The sequence below is a fragment of the Apus apus genome, chromosome 4 (assembly GCF_020740795.1).
Source record: "Apus apus isolate bApuApu2 chromosome 4, bApuApu2.pri.cur, whole genome shotgun sequence".
In the NCBI taxonomy this organism is placed as follows: Eukaryota; Metazoa; Chordata; class Aves; order Apodiformes; family Apodidae; genus Apus; species Apus apus.
The window spans coordinates 95710902-95728157 of record NC_067285.1 but is presented as its reverse complement, the minus strand read 5'-3'; the positions used below and the strand labels follow the sequence as shown (position 1 = coordinate 95728157).

At 37.2% G+C, this 17256-nt stretch overlaps 1 protein-coding gene across 3 annotated transcripts in view; it reads left to right on the top strand.

Moving 5' to 3' along the window:
- Positions 1 to 17256, top strand: part of STIM2 (stromal interaction molecule 2) — an 85481-nt gene that overhangs the window by 52526 nt on the left and 15699 nt on the right. For all 3 annotated transcript variants that reach the window (XM_051617523.1, XM_051617522.1, XM_051617524.1), the window contains exons 3-5: positions 10026 to 10140; positions 16047 to 16158; positions 16826 to 16941. In XM_051617523.1, the coding sequence (XP_051473483.1) occupies positions 10026 to 10140; positions 16047 to 16158; positions 16826 to 16941 (343 nt within the window). The remainder of the gene's footprint in view (positions 1 to 10025; positions 10141 to 16046; positions 16159 to 16825; positions 16942 to 17256) is intronic.

Genomic DNA, 17256 nt, shown 5'->3' with positions numbered 1-17256 from the left:
TCATGCCCTGTTTTATGTTGTAGTTTGTCTTTTCTCTGTAAAATGTAGTCTCACATAAAATTGTTCTGTAGAGAAGAGAGTTTTTCTAGAATGTAAGAAAATTTGAACTCTTAAAAGAAACTTTTTCTCAAAAATTGCCTGATACCTTGTGTGGACTAGAAAGAAGCTTGTGCTTGACCTTGATGAAGATGATGTGGGGAAACTTGATCTGAATTTTTATCATGGGGTTTATTAGTCATTGAAACATATGAGGGATTTGTGGAGCTCGTCTAAGGAAGATAAAGGGGCTCTAGTTGGAACATGAACAGGTTAGATGATATTTTCCTTATTCTTTGGTCTCTTTCTCTTACCTCAGTTAAATTAGATATTAAAACTTCAGAGATTTATAAAGATGAAAAAACTCAAACTTTTAAATTAAATAGAACATTACTTTCCAATTCTAGTTATTACACATACTTGGAAAAAAGAGCTTTTGTCATAGGTACTCATACATTTGATTTTTTTTTTCCGCATTCAGGATTCATGTAACTTTCTAATATTAGCTTAGAATTTTCCATGTAGAATAATGTACTTGAAAACAAGCATAACTTAAAGAAATTAAATGGTTTAGATAATAGATTTGTGTTGTACTTCAGAGTATGTAACTGCAGTTTCTGTTTTTTTGTCAAGTAGACTGTCAAGTGTGAAAACCAGAGAGTATGTTACAGCAGAGAAAATGGAAAAGAAGGATGTGGAAAAATACTATCCCTACAGTTAGTACAGAATAATATGAATATTTCTATCAAATCTGGCTCCTGCTACTATTGCTTTATTATTAATATAAAAAGGATTGCAATTGTTTACATTGATCTGAAGAAGTAGGCTATGAAAGGGTAACTGAAAAGGAGAATGTATTACTAACTGAGATGTTAGTCATGTGTTGTGGGAGGCTGTTGGCCTCAGGAAGCATCTGTTACACCTTGTGTACGTGATTTGTGTTAATGATGAAGAGGCACAAGCAGTAAGACAGACTTATCATATGTTCACTATTTACAGAGTTTATTCCTGTTTCCAGAGAACCTTTATATGTAAATCCTACATCAAGTAATTTCCTCAAGGAATCTCTCTGTAGAAACAGAATAAATTGATGTTTTTGAAATACCAATATCCTACTGTGTGTCTAATGTCAAACAAAGCTAATAGCAGGAATTTGCAGGGTTGCGTGGGATCTTTGGATGGATCACTTATTATCTTAATATTTTGAGGGTTTTTATGAGTGCACTTGCATAATTACTTAACCAAACAAACCTCACAAAACCACAAAAAAGGATAAAAATTGCTGTATGGAGAGGAAGAGACTGCAGTATTGAAAGCACAAAAGAGAGAATGGCTTTTAACAATATGGTCAAATAAGTTGGAACCTCAGGAGTGATATGCAGAAGTGCCTGACTTGAAATGTTGTCTGGAGGCAAGAATCAGGAATGTTAGCTTTAGTGGCCTAAAACAAGTATGATTTCTTTTATACAGCAATAAAGCAGAAAAAGCATCTTGTAAGATCTGATCAGGAATAGCGGTAGTATTAAAGCACTTTGGGTATAAGTTTGACTGGGCAGAATATTTGACAGCCCATAATCTTCCTTTGAAGTGACCATTTCTGAATGGATGGGCTCTGTGGAGCTATTGTTGGAGAGCCTGAGGTCCTGTTTACATCCAAGGTGCAAATTGTCCAAGAGGAGTGGAACAAACATGCCTTGAGAGAGTATGCTGTGCTTTTTGAGAGGAGATAAAGAGGTGGAGTCAAAGAATCCAGAAGGAAATAAAATGGAGAAGATATGGAGGTCAAGTGTAAACTACTGAGTTGTAAATAATTTGTGGAACTGGAACTAGTTCAGAAATACGTATTTCAGTATGCCCTCCCTTTAGTGCTAATTTGTGATGAAAGATTCAGTAATAAAGGAGAACCGGTTTGTGCTCTTATTACTTATTTTTATTATGTAATTAATTTTTTAGTAATATTTGTGGTTGTTTATGCTTCCTTTCTTTTAGCACTTAAAATGCTACATGCATCTGTACATCACAATCTACTTTACAAGCTGGCTAAATTAAAATGTTATGCATTAGCAATACTATTTTAGGAGAATCTGGGGAAATAAAATTGAACATGTAACTTTTCCCAATTAGTGCTGAAATAGTTATTGAAAATTTTTGTAAAGATGAGTTGTTGAAATAAGTTTGTAGGGAGAAAATTTAAGTGGCCAGAGCTCAACTGGAGCTGAAACTGACCAGAGCTGTGGGGGACAATGAAGGGTTTTTTTCAAATACATTATCTGCAAAAGGCAGTGTAGAAACATCATCGGTCCTTTATAGGACAAGGGCAGACACTTCATCAACAGGGATATAGACAAAGCAGAGGTATTTAATGTGTGTTTTGCCTCTGTCTTTAACACTGATGATGGACCAAGGGGGCTTCAACACCTGAAACTGGAGGACCATGACTGCAACAAGGATCAACTCTTAGCTGACCCTGAACTTGTGTAGGATCTGCTGCTACAGTTAGATCCCTAAAAGTCCATGGGACCTGATGGAATCCATCCAAGAATCCTCAAAGAGCTGGCTGGGGTCATTGCCAAGCATGTGTCAATGAATTTTGGGAGGTCCTGGGAATCTGGAGAGATCCCAGTTGACTGGAAGCTGGCTAATGTTGTTCCAATGTTCAAGAAGGGCAAGAAGGAGGACTCTGGAAACTACAGGCCAGTCAGTCAAACTTCAGTGCCTTGTAAAATTATGGAGAAGGTTATTCTGGTAGGTATTGAAAAACATCTGGAAGACAAAGCAGTCATCGGTCACAGCCAGCATGGCTTCATGAGGAGAAAGTTCTGCTTGTCAAACTGAATTTACTTTTATGACAAGGTAACCCACCTAGCAGGGCTCTATCCTAGGCCCAGTCCTCTTCACCGTCTTCATCAATGACTTGGATGCAGGACTCGAAGGAATTCTAAGCAAGTTTGCTGATGATACAAAACTGGAAGGAGCTATTTACTCCCTTCAGAGCAGGCAGGCCCTGTAGAGAGACCTCAACAAGTTAGAGAGATGGGCAGTCACCACCACATGAAGTTTAACAAGGGCAAGTGCCAGATTCTGCACCTGGGACAGGGCAACCCTGGTGGTAAGTACAGACTAGGGAATGAGTGGCTTGAGAGCAATATGGCATAGAGGGACCTGGATGTCCTGGTTGATGGCTAGCTGATGTTCAGGGCCAGCAGTGTGCCCTGGCAACCCGGAAGGCCAGCTGTGTCCTGGGGTGCATCAAGCATAGCATTGCCAGCTGGTCGAGGGCAGTGTTTGTCCTGCTCTGCTCTGCAGTGGTGCAGCCTCACCTTGAGTACTGTGTGCAGTTTTTGGCACCATAGTATAAAAAAAGATATCAAGCTATTGCAGAGTGTCCAAAGGAGAGCCGTGACTTCTATTATTGAGTTTGGAAAAGGGCAGGCTGAGGGTTGACCTCATTGCAGTCTATGGTGCCCTCATGAGGGGAAGAGATGGGGCAGATACTGATCTCTTTGCTCCTGTGACCAATGACAGACCTCAGTGAAATGGCAGAAAGCTGAATCAGGGGAGGTTTAGGTTGGATATCAGGAAAAGGTTTTTCCACCCAGAGAGCAGTGAAGCACTGGAAGAAGCTCTTCAGGGAAGTGGTCACAGCACCAAGCCTGCCTGAGTTCAAGAAGCGTTTGGATGTTCCTCTCAGGCACATGGTGTCATTCTTGGGGTGCCCTACACAGGGACTGGAGTTGGACTCAATGATCCTGATGGATCCCTTCCAGCTCAGCATATTCTATGATTCTATGATGTCTGGATATCTTTGTTCTTTAATTCCTTAAGAAATGTAAAAAAATTAATGGAACATTATTTGCTCATTTGGTCCAGAGACCTGTTCATTTCAATAATCTGTCCTAGTCAATAGTGACTACTAAAGACTTCAGGCAAAATTGCAAGAAATTCCATGCTACGAAATCCTGAAGAGCTAGATGATGGGATAGTGTGCTCCAATTTTAAATGTGTGTATTTTGGATACTAGAAGCATAAAGAATGAGGGGGAAAAAACACTTTCTGAATTTAACATTAAACTCAGTATGACTAAGAGAATAGCTCTTCTGTATACTTGAACAAAATAAAACTTATGTGCAGAATTGATCTTCCTTTTAATTGTAACATCTTGAAGGGAGCAAAGATTTAGCAGATTTTTTTTTTTTGGAAAAGTACAGCTATGTATGGAACAGATGTTAAAAAATAATGGATGACAGTTCAAAAGCTTCATCTCCCTTCATTTCGTGCATCTTTGGACTCTCTTAAACTTCAGGAGCCTACCCTGGGTGTTATAATTTTAGTTGGGAGGAGTTCTACTATTGACTGAGCTCTTGCTTAATTTTGTTGTCTGCAAATATGCATTCAGCAATACGTTAAATGTACTTTAGTATTCTGGTTTTGTCCTTACCATTTATGTACTGAAGGTCCTTTAACTGGTGTCTGTATTTGTGTAACTAGTTTACTTCAGTGTTGACTGGTTAGGCAAAATGCTGCATGGTAGAGTCACTGCTGCAGTGATTTAGAAACTGAAAACACTGTAAATGTTTTGCATAATACTGGGTTGGCTCCTGAGTGTGTTATACATCTCATTGTACAAGAACATTCTCTTTAAAAACATTAATCTTTCAAAGTAGTATTTTGAGCTTCCTAACCAATGTAGCAAACTTTTTTCCCCAAAGCTATTGGGTTACTTTGGTTCCTTTAGTGTATCATATACCTACTAATAAAGGTCTTTTTCATTTATTCAGTTTTATTATTCAACTGCTAATCTATTAGTCTTTTAGCCTCCTGAAACTTTCTTAGCAACTCTGAGCATGTTTACACAGTCTGTTTTTCCAGAGCAGGATAGGTAGGAGCCAGTTCTTGTCTGAAAACGTTATGACTGTGTTAGTCTGTGACTGTGCCTGAGCAAATAAGTTCTTTGGAGAGGCAGCGTGTGTTATCGGTACGGTTGCATAGAAACCTGTTGCAACGTGATTTGGATCAGACCTACCTCATGCCTTGCTTCCTTGGAGGTACTTAAGCTAATATGTAGCTGTCTGCACCTGTTTATGTAGCACTGCAGGCATTTAGTCCTGCTACAGTGAAATGCTCCCTTGGAAATTCTAACTTGACTTGGAACAGATTGGGAAGTTTACTTTGCAGTAGAATAGCTACAGTTTTGTTTTGAGACTTGCTAATTTTTTTCAGTAGAGTTTGTAGTTTACTTAAAATGTGCTTGGTAACACTTTCATTTGTCCTACATTTTTCCAGTAATCTCTTTGTTACACTTAAATACATTTTCTTATTTTACTGTGCAACATCTTTAGAAGCTATTTTTACAAGGTAGGCAGTTGTGAATGCTGTCATACCTGAATCATAATATGTTGCCTTTTAAAAGCACACTTGTCATCATAACTTAGTAAGTGTGACATTGCAATAGCTGCAGTGAGTCTGGTAGCAGTAGATGGGAGGGAATGTACTAAAAGGCTTTCCAATAGTGAGTGACCAGCTGTATCTGAAGGGAATATTACAGCAAAACTTCTGAGGGACATAAACGCTGTTTAAGAAATAGATGCTCAAGGAAGACAGCAATTCTTAGCCAGGAGATGTTACTAATTGCTCTTAAAGTAAACTTACCAGTCAGAGAGTCTATTTTAAGTTGGTGAAACTGAAAATCAAACTTGAGCCTTCACTCAGAACAAAATATAATCATGGCATATGAGTACTTCCTTCTGCAGTTAGTGAGTTTTACTTTTCCATCAGTTTGCAAAAGCATGCAGTTGTTAACTCGTTTCTCAATCAGTAAGCATCTCTTGCAACTTCCATATTTTAACATGTAAACTTTTTGTGTTGTTGCATGTGGCTTTAGTTTGTAAGTGCTTTCTCCAGTCTGATACTGGGTTTTGATGTGTCTTTTTTCTTTTTTTGGAACGGTTGGATTATTATTTTTTTTTGGTGGTTCTTGCTTCAGGTTGGTTTTTGGTTATGACTTGACTGAATTTTGCTGAAAGTTACAGTACCAAAGCCTTTCTGAAGAGCAAGGAAGGTTGTGGTGTACCTGACCTTGTAAGTCATTTTCAGGGCTCCACAAGTCCTGTCCCCTCCAGGGCGGAGAGATTTTCCTCTCTTACACTGCTGAACCTTGGGTTTGGGGATGTGAATCTTTGTAGAGGCATGGTTGGTATGATATTTTTGGGATCAATACTCTGGCTTCAAGTCTAGGTGTGGCAGTTTTTTGCTCTCTACTTGTTTTTGAAGTAGCTACTTTGACAAGTGATTTTTTTTGTTTCACAGAATTTTCAAGTAACTTATCTGCTGCTTTCTTGGTTTCAACTTTCTAGTCTTCAAAGCCTTCTCTGTTTCTCCTTGGCTAAAATAATCCTTAAATGTTTTTTGTTAGAGCTTATTCTGTTAACCTCCCTATTTAGAGTTATTTTTCTAACCTTTTCTTTGTGTACTTTATGGCCAGAGCAACAGAAGAGAGATTAGCTGCCATGACAAAGGAACAGAAAAACCCTCTCTTTTTACCAGAGTTCTGTTTTTATGGCTTTCTTCTATTTAGGAGACAACTCCTTTTCTTAAAGTAGAACTTCCATATTAGGCCAGTTTTGAAGCAAAGATCTTTTAAACAAAAAAAGATGGTTTTGTACATCTCTTCATTAGTAAATGCATTAATTGTTGGATACATGACAGTTTCTTTCTAGCTATGCACACGGTAACTTTGTTCTTGTGATTATCTGGTGTTAGAGAACCCCATTGAGGAAGTAATTGTGTTTTTTCCAGCAGGATCTGGGAGCAATGATGGTAGGATTGAAGAGCCTAGGGACTCTTTTCTTGAAGAAATTCTCATAAATGTGTAACCACTTCTTGGAGGAGTAACTGCATACTGAGTACTAAATGCAAACTGCTTTAAGTTTGTGTGTTCACAGTCCCCTTTAAAAGAGGGACTTAGTCACATACTCTAAACAGTCTCTCATTATAAACCAGATCTTTTCTACTGTCGTCCTCTTCTCCCGGGAAATCTTGTCCTTCATACTTGGTTTTGTTTTCTGTGTTTGTGTTGGAATTTCAAATGAGGATTTTCATTTTTCCCTCTCAACTTGTTAGCGTAGCCGGTTGTGTCCCAGCAGTGTGTTGCGAAGGGGAATTCATACCTTGGCTCTGGCTCCCTCTGCGGGCTCCGTAGCAGAACGGCAGGAAATGCTGCAAGCTTTGGGTAAACTGTGTATTGCTTTTACCTGGTGCCAAAGTAATCTGTGTCCATCCCATTTTAAAAATCAAAACACTCTCGTATATTACCTTATAGTGCTTTGGGGTGAGATGTAACAACGTGATGCTTTCCTTTTTAGCAGTTAGGATAGTCTCCTTCTTTTTTTTTTATTCCTGAGGCTGTATGTGGTATTGTTAACAGCAATTCAGATCTTTCTTGGCAGCACCTATGAGTATTCAAATGTTCTCTTCCTAAAATATTGTATGACCTTTGCTGGCAACTAGCAGTAAAGGTAGAAGCAAATGTTTTTCCTAGGAACTAAATTGACGTGAAATATGAATATGAATTTTCACTGAAGAGATGCAAAATGTGCTGAAACTTTTACATATAGTATAAATTCCATTCTCTTCCTTTTCAGAAGCTTGATTGGCCTGTGACATTTGTTTTTAAAACATTTAAAGAAATATTTTAAAATTTAAAAATACTTAAATAAAAATTTGTGTTTCAAAACAAATGTCTATGCCTGACATCTGGAGTCTCCAAGGGCAGTGCATCACCAGTCAGTAGAAGGCTGAAGAGTGAGTGTTGACAAGTATGTTAATCCCCATAAGGAGATAGTTTTTACAGAGAGGAGGGGCCTATATTATATTTTTTTTATTGTCTTTTTAGTACTTTTTTTCACAAGTTCCCAAAAGACGCACTGGGGATGGTAGTCAAATATTAGATACTTGCAGTCTTGAAGGGGAAAGGTAAGGTGAGCAAATACCAGTTTTTCCTGCTACTCCAGCTGTGAAACTGCACTTGAATCTGAAGGGCTTAGGGCACTAGTGTTTTCTTGCTGTTTGTTTCCTGTTCTTCAGTTTACCCTTTAATAAACATGGAGTGGGAACAAATAAGGTAATTTGCCTTTGATAGCATGTTGCATGTTCACTGTAGAAGTTGCTGGCTTCGTGGTAGTTGTGCCAATTTGAGAGGTTCACACTTGGGCTAATGAATATACACCAGAGCAGCAGATACTTTTACATTTGTGGATAGTTACAGCCATCAGTCCTTTTCTGTGCTTGTACCTTTTTACAGTTGCTGGTCGATGGTGTTTCAGAAGTTCTGTAATTGCCTCTGTCCAACAGGCTGCCAATTTCAATTGCTCTCATATTTAATACATTTCTTCTATATTTCTTATGTATATACATGTCTGTATCTATCTATCTGTATTTATGTGTTTCTCATATGCATAGGGAAGAGGAGTTAAAAATGCTCATGCACTTTCTTTGGGATAAATGGATTGGATTAGGTAAGGCAGCTAGTACTTCATCCCAAGTCTAGCAGTTAGAGGAGAAACTTGAATCCATTCCCATTTTTTTAGATCCCCTTCCGATTCAGAATGTAATTTTTAATAAGGGAAAGCTGATGTGTTAGCTTTTTCTTGCATATTTCTGCTATTATACACTGTTTCGTATTAACAGTTAATATTATGGTTTAACACTGACTACTTTTCGGTCTCTCCTGCAGTTTCTTGAATGACATAATGTCTAGATTTGTTAGAAATGGGGCCTGTTCAGGAAGTTCTGCAGATAAATCATTACCAGGACTAAATTTTAAGAAGTGAGGTCTTCTGCAGTGCATTCCTAGCATGACCTTCTTCCTCAGCTCTGCTTGGAGTGATGATGACATATGACCAGCCACATGTTGATGATTTTTGAGTTAGCTGTCATGACTATCTGTAGCTTTTTTTGGTTTAAGCAGCTTTACCCTTCATGAACAGAAGAAAACAAGCAATATACAGTGGAAGATTACTTAGCTCTTGTGTTAGTTTTCTGGTACTAATACTGAGGTTTCCACCCACAGAGACTGCTCATGCTGTGGTTTTAGGGACTGATATCTATGGAAGGTTACTGCTGTTAATGGGGGTGGTTTGCTTTTCTAGGCTTATGCAAAATAAAAAATAAATAAAACTGTTTTTCAATTCTGTGCTTTTTTTAGTGTATATATTTGGAGAACTCACTTGTAGTGACTTGCAAAATACTGATGTAACACTTATGTATGATGTGATTGCAGGATCTTCCTTTTTACCATGCTTACAAAAAGGCAAAGCATGGTATTTTGACATAGGCTTCCTATTACTTATGGAGAATTGTCTTGTAATGCTTGAATGCGTGAATTGTCTTGTGTAATGCTTGTGTGTTTAGAGTGTAACCACTGAGGAATGATTAGGAATAATAAAATTGACCCTAAGGTGACTTCTTTTGGTTTTTGTTTGTTTATTTTAAATTTGATGAAATGGAATTAAAATTTTTGTCTAATCAACTTTCGTAATCTCATCCCTCAAGCAGTTCCATTTAACTGGTACAGGATTTAGGTGTCACTCACCCATAATTGACTGGCACATCTACAGATCTTATGTGGTCTTATATTCAAGTAGATGAAGTTGGTTAAATGTCTTCAGAATAGAGAAGTACACATTATGACTTGTGTGGTGCATTCTTGTAATCACTGTAAATCTAAGGCACAAGAATAATGTTGTTATACCTAGTATACTAGCAATTGCACCTTTGTTTTTTTCTAGATTTTAGTAATTTTGAAAATCAAATGCTGTAAGAGCATTTAATTTGCTGTTTGGGTGTTTTATATAGTCAACTTAGACAAATTGCATGCTATTGCTTGAGGAAAAGGTATAGTGAAGATTCTCCTCTGCCTAATTTCCTTGTATCTTCTGTTTAGAGATCATGAAAGCATTGGCATTAAATTTGGTATTTTCCCTTTTCTTCAGTTTCTAAGGGAAGATATGCAATACAAGGATGCCTCTAATAAACATAGTCACCTACACAGAGAAGACAAACATATTACCATTGAGGATCTGTGGAAACGCTGGAAAACATCTGAAGGTAGGTAAAGAAGAATAGCTTAAAATAATGGTGGTTATTGAAATAGGTGTAATTCAACAGTGTTTCCACCAAGTAGTTTAGAGTAGTAAATGGATGACCTCCTAAAAGCATTTCTATGAATCTGTTTTGGTACTGTTATTTATAGACCTACTTAAACCTGTCTGAAAAGTCAGTCCAGCTAGTGCTGATTTCCTCTTGACAGTGCTGGGTATATTGTAAGTAAACTAAGCTAGTTTACACACTCAATCTGTATGAGGTTGTAATTAAGGTGACTGCTGCAAGCTCTGAATTCCACACAAGGATGTTTTTAATTCAGTAAACCCTAAGAGCTGCTGTCAAGTAACATTTATATATTTTTAACATTTATTGTATCTTGTATTAAGTGGAAAGTCCAACGTGCTTCCACTTTGGCATACATTTTCTTTGGGCTACAAAGAGCTAGAATTCTTAGTCCAAAGCATTTTGTAACATATTTTTAAACTCAAGATACAGGAAAATGGACTGACACCCTATCACCACCATCCCTCCCCCACTTTGATTTGAATAAAATAAGTTGAGCCAAGTATTGCACAGTGCTTAATAAGTTGTACAGTGTTCATTGCCAAATATTTTCTGGGATGTAGTGTTAAAAAAGAAATTTCTAGAGGCCCAGAATGTTAAAGTTGTTAGGAGAAAAATTCTTAATTCCATGCCCCCGCATACATCCCATTCAGAGGTGTTATGCTAAGATAAGAGATGAGAAAGTTGGTGTTAGTCAAACAGCTAAAAATAGGAACAAGAGAGTAATGAAACTAGGAATACACCCTTGGTTCTTTCTTCTAGTATAGGAAGTAATTTAAGTGTAGTCTGAGGTGATAGAGTGTTTGCTGTATAGTAAATATGTTTTTAACCACCAATTTTTAGCATCTTTTTTATTCAAATATTCTGTAAATACTTAGTCACTAAAGATCTTGTTCAATGAAAGTATTGCAACTAAATTATCTGAGAAAATTATCTCTCTACAAGTATTAATCTAATTTATGAGTAACTCTTAATTTAGGCCTCAGTGATAGAAGTATCTTAATTTGCCTGTTGTGTATATCTTTGTTTCAGGTTTCTTGAAAGTAGTCAGCAATGTGAGTAAGACTCAAAAGATACAGAGGAATGTCTGGTCTTACTGTGTCTGCTTATAATGGCTGTAGTGTGTGTCCTATTGAGGAAACTAATGGTGCACCACAGGGACGCCCTTAGAATGAGACTCCCAGGTTGGGTGAACAGTGGTCTGGTGATGGTTAGAAAGCATGAAGCCCCTCCAATAATATTAGGGAACATGGAAAATACTTTTTTTCATTTCTAGATGTTTTAGGAATTTTATTTGTTTCTTATGTGCTGCTAGTTTATAGTCCTAATTGCAATTTTACAGCATTAAACAGGCGGGTGGAAGGTGGTGTAAATGGTGGTATTAGTAATCGGAAACTTTAAGTAGTTTGAGGTATCTGAAAATGACAAGCTCTAAATCATGTCCTTGACAGTCCCTGTAACTGCCTATGAGGGAACATTTTTGAATCTGTTGCTGCTTGGTTTATGCTGATTAGAATTGCTCATTCCTTCCCAGAAAGAGTGCTTTATGTGGATATTTTTTAAGTATTTGTGAAATATCTTTACTTCCTGATTAAGATATTAGTGATGAGAGAGGTAAGATATGAGGGAAGAAAGCAAAAGCACTGTTTATGGTACAGTAAATGTGCCATTGCTGTTTTGTTGGTGCATTGCTTTTTTAGGTTTAAGAAAGTGTAATTTTAAGTAATTGTTTGAGAAGATTTCTTTAACATATTTCTTTAATATTTTCTTTAATATTTCTGGCACTGGGCAGGCATTTGATATCCCCACCTGGTGCTGAATTCTTAAGGCGTGGTCTGAACTGATGTAAATTAAAGGAATTTCAAAGCTGCTCTAGGTTTTACCTGGATGGAAGGAATCATGCTGTAGCTTAAATCAGCATCTAACCTATTATTGTGTTTCCAGCAAACAATAAAGTTTAGTACAAAACCTTCAGTACAAAAAGTTTTAGTACAAAAACAAGACTGTCACTTTATTTAGTTTTGTTGATGTTATTTATGCTTTTTGTGACCATTTAAATTTTTCAGTCTCACAGTCTAATTCTACAGAGAGAACTTCATTTAGAGGAATGGCTAGCAAGTAGCATAGCTGTTTGAAGCATAGAAAACACTGCTAGCTAAAAGTCCTCTGACTTCTATTATTGTGTATGTGTGTTCTGTAAATGCAAATGCTAGTATATGCTTGTTGTATGGTATTTGCTTTGACTATCTCCCTTTCTATCTCACTAAACACTATATGTATATAGAGCCTTTCAGGTATTCTAAGGTATCACGTTTAGTAGTTATCATTGGGTTAACATTAAAGGTGCATCTTCTGTATTTTTTCTACCTTGAGGAGATGATATTTGTGAGGGAGCAAAAGTGAAAGATGAACATCTGCTTTGCCTGAATAACAGTCTTTTCAATTCTACTTCAAAGTTCTGTATACCCAAAGTGTCTGCATTCCCTTTTTTGCCCCTCCAATGGGCTAAGGTCATATGAATTTTCTGTCTGAAGAGAAATGTATAGTATTAGCCTCAGTAGTAAGGGAGTTTGTAAATCAGCTGAAGGGTTTTCAGCTGGGTAGACTTGGATTGGTGAATAGGTAGAGTGCTGCGTTCTTGGTGATGTAGCTTTGTCCTTTGGGACTTTATTTTGTATCGGAGTAAAGCTGTTGTGGTGAAACCTGGAGTTCATGAATGGTTTACTAATGTCAGATTAATCTGAGCCCTACCAAAAGCTAGTTTTTCTAAACTGCCTTAAAAAAGTAGTTTTTCTTTTCCGTTGTGGCATATTTGACCTTTAATGTAGAGTATATCCCATAGATTACCCTATAATACGAAAAAGCATCTCCCCTGCCTTGTGTGTGTAGTTTTTCTTTCTTTAACTTTTTTCCTTCTCTGGAAAGTAGAAGGTGACCTGAAGTCTGGTACCTTATTTACTAGAGGGAAAAAGATTAAAAATTGCTTTACATGTGTACGTGTGATCCCGTTTCATATTCTGAAGTCATGTCACATAAGTGTTCTTGCAGCAACTGGGATGAGACTGCATACCAAAGTGATGTTATGGTTGCCTTGTGCTTTCTTAGCCTTTTACCATTTCAGGTTTTAAATACCGGGAGATTGGAAATGTGTCATGGGAGCAGAGCTTGGCTAAGGATGAGTTAGATAATACTGCATGCTGTTCCAGGCAGGGCCAGTACAGTACTGCGGAGTGGCCCTTTCATCTGAGGGGAAATGAGTTGCAATGTTAAACTGGTTAAAAGACAGTCAGGATCACTTCCTCTCTTTTGCTTTTTCATCCTCTTTAAAAATGTACTGGTGGCAGCATATTTCATGCTGATTTTGCTGCTGGAGGTCCTGCTAAAACAAAACTAACTTTTAAATCCATTTGTGTGCTTGATACAGAACAATCTTGTGGATTTTCTCTATTGCCTGTTCTCAATTTTAAACCTAGTATATGGCTGGCATTCACTCCTTGCCATAAAATACTCTTATCAAATGTAATTTGATTACTGAAAGGGGTAGGAGGCCCATAGGAGTGCTGGGGCTGACACAGTAATATTCTGTCTCCCTACCCTGAAGCACTGTGCTACATGATAAATTTAACATGAAAAAGTGATATATAGCCTGATTTTGTAAGCCATTAAAGTGGGTTAGCAATGAGCAACTTTCATACAGGACCAGTCTGAAACGACTTTTTTTTGTCTTCACCTTCAGGCATGTTGTTATGACAGTTTAAAAAAAAAAAAGAAAAAAAAAGTAAAAGTACTCCAAACTTGTGATCTGAAATAGAGCAGCTGATGGAGGTCTAGATGAATGCTGCACTGTAAACACTGTGGCTTCTACACCTGCCTGCCCAAGGCATGTTGCCAACGTCCTCTCTCACAATATATATTTATGAAAATAGGGGTGAGAGAGAAGGATGTTTTTATAACTCTTTAATACTATATGCATTTAACTTACAGCATTTGCCAGTTGCTACTCCACTGTCTGAAGTGCTACATTCTTTTTGGGTGATTAATATAAGGAAAAGTTACAACCTCAGCTAATTAGCAAGAGCTGGCACATTCCAATTAGCAATGCTGATCAAGATGAATTTCAGCTGGCCTGCTTGCCTTTCAGTACACCTGGTGTGTCACAGGTCTTGTGTTATGTTTCAGTAGGCCATAACTGATTCTGCTGAAGCTTTCTGTACTGTGTGCTGTTGTAGAATATGCATGTATGTTGGTCATAAAGTCTTTTTGGAGACAAATTAAGCAATACTCCTTACAAATATATAGCATATAGAAGATACCAACAAAAAGAAACAGTGAACATTTTCACTGATACAAATAAATCTTCCAGGGCTCCGCTGTGGTGTTGTAGGAAATACCCAACTGGAAGAGTTGGGGATTTTGGGGCACTTGACACTGGAATTCTGCTATTATGTGTTTATAAATAGAGCCCAGACATTTTGCATAAAAGCTTAGAGCAACATGACAAAACTGAGTATGTTTCAAGATCAATGCCTGGAAAACAGTTTGTGGCTCATAGGCAGAGCAAGAAATGGGAGAGCATGCTGGTAAGGCAGTGAAGCTATTCAAATGGATAGGATACAAAAGCTTTGTACAGCAAGTTTAATTTTTAAAGCAGTAGATAAGGCTGTGGAATGTGTTCTGTTGCCGGTGGTCTGCAATTAGGAAAATCTGAAATGTTTAAACTTACTTTTCAGCTGTGCTAGAGTAGACAAGAGACCTGGAAGTCCTTATATCAGTTTCAGTGCAAACTGTAATATGAATTTAACTCATAAAGATTTCTGTTGCTTGCAGCTTCCCTGTCAAGCTTTCAGTAGCTCTTTGTAAGGGATCATTGTGAAAAGTAACTATTGTGCATTTGTCCCTGTGATAAAGTTTATAAAGAAATCACTGCCCAGCATTGTCATGGGCAGGTAGATAAACATGTGGCGGTTTTTTGTTAGTTTTTTTTTTTAAAGGTATTTGTTTATGTAAAGATATGTCTGTCTAGAAGGACACTGTCACTTTATCTTTTTCATGCACAGACAAATCATAAATGCAGAGAACAATTTCTCTTCAACTTTGTCAGTGTGAAGCTATAAGCTGTAGCAACTGGCCTATAAGGCTGATTCCATGGGTAGTATTTTCTTTGATTACCTGCACCTTTGAAAGGTTATGTAGGCTGTTGTTGTTATACAGGAAAATTTATTATTCTCTACATGTTTCAATAACTTTTATTAGTAGAAGATTTTTTGCATATAGTAGAGCTGGTTTTGGGCATATTCTAGAGAGATTTAATTATTTTCCTGTTAAATTTCTTCTGTTTTTCAGTATTTTCTGTCAATCTTCCTCTCTGCTCCCATTTCGTGGTTAGTAGGCATGAGCCTCTATGAAGATTCTTGTGAAAACAAGTTCCTTAATCCGTCATCCTGGGAAAGATCTTGGTACATTGCCTTAAATGGTTACAGCACCTGCTGACGTGTTTAGTTCTGCAAGGGTAGCAAGGACAAAAGGATTGATTCTCAGATCAGTTTAAGTAGAGAAAAGTCGCAAGATGCTGTCCTGATTTAAATTCCACTAAAGTATTCTGTGGAATTTTTAATAAGGAAATGTTGCTATTGGTTCCATGCTTGTTTGTTTGTAGCTTGCCTAAGCTGCCTCTGAGAAGCATATAATGAAAACGGCAAAATGCCAGAAACACCTTGGTGAATTTTTCTGCAATTATATTTGGCTAAACTCTTTCTCACTATAACTTGCTTTTCTACTGCTTGTTTTCTGTCTTGCTATTGATTTTTACAAAAATTAAAGGTAATTAATCTCATGTTTTCTTCCAGTTCATAACTGGACTCAAGAGGACACTCTTCAGTGGCTCTCAGAATTTGTTGAACTGCCTCAATATGAAAAGAATTTTAGAGAGAGCAATGTCAATGGGACAACACTTCCCAGGTGAATGTTTATTCTGGATTAGTTTCAAATAATTCCCTGTAGGTTGCTGCTTTAGTCTGTATGTGGGAACAACTGTGTGAACCTAAAGTGTAACAGGATATGGTCAAATGCAAGAAAAGAGAAGTGTCCTTGCTGCTATGAAGAGCTGACTACATTTTTTTTTCTGCCAAAATACTAAAAAATGTAAATGCTTCTTGCCACTCCTTTCATCCTAGTTTTGTATCTAGCTCTGGAAACTTGTATCAATGATCACATAATTCTGTATGGTAGCAAACTTTCTTTTGAACAACTTCTGATCTATTGTTTGGACATGCATCAAAAACTACCTGCAGAACCCCTTTTCTTAAGCATAACTACTAAATTTCAGTATTGAGTTGTGTTGGTGTCACAAGTCTGCAAATATGCCATTACCTTTAACTGTGCCAGATGAATTTATTTCATTATTAATCCAGAAAGAAAAGGATGGGGAAAAGATTTAATGTTCTTCCTTTGCCACATGCTGATAGGCTTTTTTACAGCACTATTGTAATTGTATTTAGATTTCTCACTCTAATTGCATAACTGTCATTTATATAGCTGTGGGAAATGCTATTGATGTATTTATTTCCATAGACTGGTTTTGAATATAGCTTGTGGAATTGGTAATGTTTTGTCTTATCGTTAACAGGATAGCAGTAAATGAACATGCTTTCATGATCTCTCACTTGAAAATAATTGACCGAAGCCATAGACAGAAGCTTCAGCTTAAAGCTTTGGATGTTGTTTTGTTTGGACCTCTCACACGTTAGTAACTTCTTGAAGTTTTTTCGTATCTCTTATTTGTAAGAATTCAACAGAGTATTTTCAGTGACACTTGGTACTTTAGGTAGGACAGCTTATCTATTTTGTGGATATACTGATGGATCGTTTGGCTTTGTGTAACTGGGTAATGAATTAAAAAAGGTTATCAAGATGCTGGGATGAGGACAAAGGTTTGCTTCTGTGTGTAAGATTATGTAGAAATTTTATTATAACCCTGACAGACGTTGGCTTTTCTGTCAAAATAAGTGTCCTCTAACAGTTTTTGACTCTTCAGAATACACTTACAGCTAATGTTAC